The 7,866-nt window shown below is 45.3% G+C and overlaps 1 protein-coding gene across 1 annotated transcript; it reads right to left on the reverse strand.

Moving 5' to 3' along the window:
* Positions 1 to 2,464: 2,464 nt before the first annotated feature.
* Positions 2,465 to 7,258, reverse strand: LOC109674635 (zinc finger protein 772-like). Its single transcript, XM_074058535.1, has 5 exons — positions 7,018 to 7,258; positions 6,537 to 6,575; positions 3,911 to 4,037; positions 2,974 to 3,002; positions 2,465 to 2,574 (listed from the first exon to the last, which is right to left on the reverse strand). The coding sequence occupies exons 2-5, from the start codon at positions 6,567 to 6,569 to the stop codon at positions 2,503 to 2,505; spliced, it is 261 nt and encodes an 86-aa protein (XP_073914636.1). The 5' UTR covers positions 6,570 to 6,575; positions 7,018 to 7,258; the 3' UTR covers positions 2,465 to 2,502.
* Between the last annotated feature and the right edge of the window lie 608 nt (positions 7,259 to 7,866).

Genomic DNA, 7,866 nt, shown 5'->3' on the forward strand with positions numbered 1-7,866 from the left:
CTGGTGATACAACTTGGATTTCTAACATCCTCCAAAGATCCATGTATTAAAAGCTTCTGCAGTACAATGCTATTGGGAGGTGGTAGAATCATGGACATTAGGCCATATGCCCCATTCTCAAAAGTACTTGGCACTTGTGATATCTCCTGTGACAACTGGAAGATTCAGGCTGCTTCCAGAGTCAATGCACCTTCTCAGAACAACTAACTCCTCCTCAGGAGACCCCTGACTTCATAAAATACGGAAGCTTCCAGGTTACAAATTAGAACCAGAAAGTCATAGATTAATTACTCATAAGTCCATAATAAGCAAAAACAGGAAAATGAACTACTGTCTGCTATTATGCTCTCCCTACTGAGATACCTATTGCTGGGGGGTTGCATAAAAATGGTCCATCCACTCAAACGAACAAAATCTAATTCATATACTGTCACCCAATACACTTAAAACAACCACCATAATTCAAACTGGGTTCAACAATGAGGCATTTATTATGGCAAAAACTAGAGTAATGTGAGGAAGGTAGTTATTAGATTGTAATATGGAGGCTACAAACATTAATTATAAATGTTATGTGAGACCAGAAACTTTGAAGAGGCTAAGTTTTCCTTGCAAGCCTCCAGTCGAACTGCGGTGTTAATGGGATCTTATCATGGCATGACCACCCAGGAAACGTAAGAAAGTTGCCCTAATGGTTAAGATGACACAATATTTCCCTCAAAGAAAATAGACCTATGTGCCTTGCATTAGTAGTCAGTGTAGTTTCTGCTTACTGTACAAACTGGTTGAGTGAGGGGTATGGCTCCTGTAAGTGTGGCAATTTCACTCTGGCAAGGTTCCTGAAGTGCAGAGTAGTTTATGCAAGGCTTGTCCGGAATCTCACCATTAGACATTTTTGGAAATGTGCAGTTCAACTTCAGACAAATGGATCCCCCAAAAAGGCTCACTAGAGCAACTATACTGAACAAAAAGCAATTTCCTTTTATACCTAGGGCTAGTCCTAAGCTGAGACTTTCTGCTGCTTCAGGTTGAAAGATTTCCCACCCTTGTTCTCTTCATGGGGTATTTCTGTTCTATGATGCTTTTGGTGATGGAGGAGACCAGAGAGTTGTGTAAATGATTTCCCACATTTGCTGCATTCATAAGGCCTTTCTCCAGTATGTACTCTACGGTGTACAGTAAGATCACCTCCTAGCTTAAATGATTTTCCACATTCTCTACACTTATAGGGCCTTTCTCCTGTGTGAGTTCTCTGGTGTCCTATAAGGGCACCTACTTGCTTAAAAGATTTTCCACAGTCTCTACACTCATAAGGCCTTTCTCCAGTATGGACTCTTTGGTGTACTATAAGGGCACCTCGTAGCTTAAATGACTTTCCGCATTCTCTACACTCATAAGGCCTTTCTCCAGGGTGAACTACCTGATATCTAATGAGACTAGCATTCTGTCTCAGGGTTTCCCCATATTCACAGCACTGTACAGAATTTCCTCCAGAATGAATTGTGCAGTGATTCAGAAGACTGTCACGTCGAAGAAAAGATTTTCCACATTTGCCACACTTATGAGGCCGTTCTCCAGTATGAATGTTCTGGTGCAGTTTAAGTGCACCTTCCAACTTAAAAGATTTGCCACATTCCATGCACTGATAAGGCTTTTCTCCAGTATGGACTCTCTGGTGTGCAGTAAGAGCACCTCGTAGCTTAAATGATTTCCCACATTTTCTACACTCATAAGGCCTTTCTCCACTGTGAACTCTGTGGTGAGCAGTAAGGGCACCTACTCGTGCAAAGGACTTGCCACATTCTCCACACTGGTAAGGCCTTTCTCCTGTATGGACTCTCTGGTGTAGAGTAAGGGAACTTTTTCGAGTAAATAACTTGCCACATTCTGCACACTCATAGGGCCTTTCTCCAGTATGGACTCTGTGGTGTACAGTAAGGGCATCTAATCGCTTAAAGGATTTGCCACATTCTCTACACCCATAAGGCCTTTCTACACTATGGAGCTGAACAGGTGAGCACTCATTGTGGAACACTACCTGACTCTTGCTGTGCTCATGAGATTTTCCAATGTATAATAACAGGTTATGAAAAGCTGTATTTTTGTGACTGGACTCTTCCCTGCATTTAAACACCTTGTCATTACATTTTCTACTGTGAAAAGCCTCTGCCAAGTCAGAGCTGTTTGGCTTCTCACCTTTAGAAATGAACTGGGGCTGCAGAAGGTCAAAAAAAGCTGGGAAATCTTTCCAAAGCTCCAAACAATTAAAGGTCTTTCCTGACACACAAAATTCATAGCTCTTCCCAAATGAGGTCCCACCTATGTGTCTCTTCAAGGTTTTTTCTGCACTGTCATGCTTCTGGTTCTTGGAACTGCTTGCACATACCCCAGTTACATACAGGTTATGCAGAGGTGGATCAGTCAGGTGCAAAATGTCTTTCAAGACTGGGACACAGATGTTACAGGCATGAGTCTTCAGGGTGGATGGACATGCCTTTGCAGTTAAGTGTAACACTCCTTCCACAGAAATGTTCTGCACAGATTTTTCTTCACACTCTCTTTTATACTCACAACCTGAAGTCAAAGAAATGATAATGAGTGCATGTAGACTATGGGGGAAGGGAAACTCGCTCCAAAGAAAAGAAGTGCATGGGATTGGTATGTTTGTGGTATTGGGATCAAACTCAGGACCGTGCACATGCTAGAGATGTACATTATTACTGAGCTACCCCCCTGACCCAAAAAAACTGGAGGGTATGGAAGCAGGATTCAATTTATAGAAGGGATGGTTTACAGCACTGGGCCTCAAGTCCAGTGGATACAAGGATAAGCTGTAGCACAGGAACAGGCAGGATTACCCACTCACTAAGGACAAACATACTTTAGGTGCAACCATCTCATGGTACTACCAACCATGTCATGCCATGCAGCATCCCCAAAGTCATAATCGGTAAAAACTTGCAGGCTGGTTACCTGTACATTCGGTGTAAGAGTGCTTGGGTCTAGTCTCAGGAAAATAATTTGAACTATGGTGAGAAATAGTTAGGAATATGTGCACACTTCAAAACAAACTAGAAGTGGATCAGTGTTGGAGAGCACTGAGAGGGGGCCTTGCAGAGGAATAAATGATACTCAGAGACCACAAAGTTTGGTGCAGCAAGAGGCCAAAGTCAGAGATGAAATGACAAGTGGGCCAAGTGTCAAGTATGGGGGAGAAATACAATACTGTTGTACAAACTGAAGGTTGTTGGCATGACTTGAATATAAACCTGGAGTCCTGCCAAGTACCAACTCATTAAGACCACACCTCCTCTCACACTATCTTGCCATGTCTACCCTACAAAACAACCAGGAGACTCCTGATACCCCCATTTGTCCAACTACATAGGGATAGCATGATGTGACCCTTAAAGAAACACAGGACAGATGCGTGATCAGCAGTAGCCCAGAACACCTCAATATACAAAAATTTGTAAGAAAGTATTACACTAAAGCCTGGAAGCCAGATCTGGCAAAAAAAAGTCTGGTCTCCAATAGTGTTGGATTATGAAATGCCTTCAACTTCTGACAAAAGAGAGCTATGAGGAATATCTAGGAGACAAAACTTAGTGTGGAGTGTGTCACACATGTGAACACAGTCATCTGACCAAGAAGAGGGCAATGCAAATAAGATCCATCATGCTGACTCAAGACTTCTGCCACCCAGACCCTTCCACAATATCTTTGTGGCAATGATGTCAGGGCTATCTGGGGCAGTAAGCACAGCTAGCACTCATACCAATAGCACACATGCAAAGGAAGTGGGAAAGTCACCATGGCCTACATACTGGTTAAGGAAAGAGCATAGCTGCCTCTGGGGAAAATGAAAATAGACAGAAAACATGACACAGTATTGATGTGAGGACCTTACCCAGTGAGATCGTAAGTGCAAAGTTCTCCAGCATCACATCAAGGTACAGGAGTTTCTGAGCCTCATCAAGGAGATCCCTCTCTTCCTGGGAGAAGTAAATGGCCACATCTTCAAAGTTCACAGAGCCCTATCATGACGGGGACATATCATCAAATGATCAACTTCTCTTTCAAGGATTTCAAGTTCATCACCCACACATTGTTCTATTGCTTACTCTCCTCCCTCTCTCATACCTCTGAAGAGAAACCAGGCACAGGACCACTGAAGCTCACCAATCATGATGTCCTGGATATCACTGTGTCCTCCTACAACACCAACAGGCAGTTGGGCCAAGAGAAGCCAGGTAACTAGGGACCTTGGAAAAAAAATGGGCTACTTCTGTTAGCCAATTTATGAAAATTCTCTAGATTGTGCCTCAAACATACAACACTTCACCTTATGTCCTCAATGCCAATGCCAACAAGTGGTAGGCTCACTGTCCCCTTCTCCCTGAACATCTGCATGTTTTTTTGGACCACATCGCTTACACACACTCACTCCTGCTGCCACCTTCAGCCCTCCAGCACTCCTGTCCTCCTGCCCACATCAGAGGCGTCTTCCTATTCCATTAAACTAACTAGCACAAGGCATCCACAAATTGAGGCAGGACCCACTGCTCCCCAGACTTCTGATGCTTCCTTTGTCAGAGGCAGCCTCCACCCTGCTCTGAATGCCTCTTGCCTAACTCTGTTCCTTGCTTCGGTCTCAGCTATCATGTCACCTCAGGATTCAAGACAAGCAAAGTCCTTCTTGTAGTTGTGTTGCAATATCCCTTCAGCAGTCACAGCCTTGCCCTCTTTAACTGTAACCCAATGCCTGTTGTGAGAGATACTGCACTACAGACCGAATAATCATCCCAAATTACTATTTATGTCCAAGGGCCAATTCACCCATATGACTGAAACTCTCCTGACATTCCAACAGTCACTCCTAAATGTGGTGAGCCCCAAAATCTCACAAATAGATGCTGGTACAGACCACACTTTCATCTTGCCCCACTTACTCTATGTTTCTGAATGTGACTAATGTCCCACTACTCCTATAGCCTAGGCAACCTGCCAGATCATCCAATTTCTTGCATTGTTCCTACAACTACTTTACTGCAACAGCTGTCTTTATGATGCCCCAAAACAACACCCAGATACTCAAGTATAAGGCCTAGTCCTGGACCCCACCATCCTGTCCTGGGCTGCTAATGGGATTATTATCAACACCATGATTTTGCTGTGCATGGTGCTTCATGCCCATAATCGGAGATCTTGAGAGGCTGATTTGGGATGACCACAGACCACAAGAGTTCAAAGTCAGCCTGGACAAAATAACATGAACTAATTTTAGGCTGGGACTTATACCTGTAATCCTAGCTACTTGGGAAGCTGAGATCGAGAGGATCACGGTTCAAGGCAAGGTTGGGCAAATAGTTCAAAAGACCCCATCTCCAAAATAACCAGAGTAAAATGGGCTGGAGGTATGCTTCAAATGGTAGAACACCTGATTTGCAAGTGCAAAGCCTTGATTTCAAACCCTAGTAAAAAGAACAGTTTCAAAAATACAAAAGAAAAACATAAAAACTTGATTCCATTTCCTTATTGTAACTCAAGATACAGGCAGGGCAAACCTTTGCGAATGTCTCCATGATTAATTCTCCTAATTTCTGTTTGGCCATCTCTATTAACTGGATAGCTCCACAAACACTCTTTGGAAAAATCTGTGTTTTTTGTTTCTTTGAAGCCCAGGATGGACTCTATTCCAAATCGCCTACCTTCACTTTAGAAGAGCTGGGATTATAGGCATGTACATCCAAACCTAGCTTTGTATCTCACTCTTAAGATGGTCAAAACAAAATCCCTACTATTCCCAATGAAAATTGCTATTTTTTTTGCAGTACTGGGAACTGAACCTAGGAGCTACACCCCAACCCAATACCTAATGCTACTGACAACTTTATCATCTAGTTATACAGCTTCCATATTCCCAGTTGCTTTCCAAAAACTTAGACTAACTCAATTTTTGTCTCATTCTCTCAACCTCAAAAGAGGAAAATCTAGGCTTCCTAATAAAATACCATTCAGAACCCAACCTCATCTTCTACCTCTCCAACCACCACATTGATGCAGCCATAACAATTAGACTTTTTTAGCAGCCTCTCCTAGGTACTTTGCATCCCTAACTCTTACACAGTCTGTTCTTGCTGCAGTCCCAGGGAGCCTGATGAGATCTGGTCCAATCACCTTCCTCATCTTTTCCAAACCTCCTATTGCTCCCATCACCTCCAGAATAGACACCTGACATCCTAGGCCTGGTTTCTGCTTGTTGCTCTAGTTTCACATAAGAAAGAGGAATGAGGTCAGGAGCAAGTTTAGCCTCATATACCAGCATTTCCCCATATGTGGACTTAGGTGGGTAGCCTTTCATCTCATCATTGGTTGCCAAAAGTTACAATAGAAACCATTTTATTAAGTGCCTCCACCCGTGCCCCACCTCCTCTCAGGGCAATAATGTGGAATAATGGCAGAAAAAATAAATACACAACCAGAAAAACAGAGCAGGGTCACACCCATGAGGTCCTGGAATATCCTCCACTCACCTGGGTGCCATCCATAAGCACTGCTGTAGTCATGGGAACCTGTGGGATGAAGGAGGTGACACAGTGACCATGGTGGGGCTTCGTGGGCCCAAGCCCCTTTGCCCCCTGCCCGACCTGGAGCTAAGTGACGTCAAGATGCCTGGATTCTCTTCAGAACACAGTCCTCATCGCTGACTCTTTCCACCTGAGGATGTGACACAAGGACTCACTCTTCCTGGGCATCGGTGTCACCCCATTCCAGGGTGCTCTAACTCTGCGCAGCGTTTGGAAAACTTGAAGAGGCTAACCCAGACCCCGTTCCTCCTCCATCACAGCCTCCAGGGCTCCCGGAGCCTGAGGACAGTGGTGGAATTCCTCACCTTTCCATGGAGGGGCCAATGCTCCGGGCTCCAGAGCCCCAACAAACCAGTCCCCTGCCTGTCCCACTATCCCACACCCCACCACACCGGTGTCAGTAATGGGGGCCATCCGCCATCATTACCTGGTGACGTAAGCAGGCCCCTCGTGGAGCTCTGGAACGGTGAGTTTCGTGGGACGCGGCACTTCCTCAGTGCCTCAGACAGTCGGTGGGCAGCTGGGACGACTCTTTAATCGAACTGACAGCTCTGGTCAGCAGATCCTGACTGGGCGAGACAAGAACTCTGATCGCGAGACCTGATTTCAGAGCCGTTCTGTCTCCCCCTAGGCCGTGATGCCGGAAGTCCCGCCTAGAATCTGTGCACAAACCCGGAAGCAGTCGTTCTCCGCGTTCACTCTCCGGGCGGCATTGTGGGTAACGTAGTTTATGGAAGTCAACGACCGCCTGCAGGGGCGTACCACATGATTTGGCTGGAATTTAAGGGCGGGACTCTTATCCTCCAGAGCGCCATTGATCCCTGATCTTGAGCAGGAAGGCTCTTCTTATAGAAGGCAGCGCAGTCTCCTCCCAGTCTCCTGCCTGCACCTTCTTGTGTTAGATTGTGAGTCTTCCACCCCTGGCGGGAGGATGCAGACTTAGCATGTGCCCAGCAAAAGGAATCCTGCTGGGTTGTCAGGGTCTCTGATGTCTTTGATGCCCCAAGAGATACATGGCCCTCTGGGAATGAGGAGCTCTTCCAGTCTCAGAAGCTCTCCTGGAGTTCTGTCTCCCTCCCCCACCCCACCCCCCCGCTGGGTGAAAAGCACAGGATCCCCCTGAATTCCCTGGGTAAAACTGAAAATTTGAGCCAGGGATGTCTCAGCCCATTGTCCTCAAGTCCATCTTAGAGGTGCTGACACTCTCATTGCACCTCTTTTTAACGACTGTCACTCAGTTTTCTCAGAGCCAAATATCCATTCTTTATTACCACAT

The sequence above is a fragment of the Castor canadensis genome, chromosome 16 (genome assembly GCF_047511655.1).
Source record: "Castor canadensis chromosome 16, mCasCan1.hap1v2, whole genome shotgun sequence".
NCBI classification, from domain to species: Eukaryota; Metazoa; Chordata; class Mammalia; order Rodentia; family Castoridae; genus Castor; species Castor canadensis.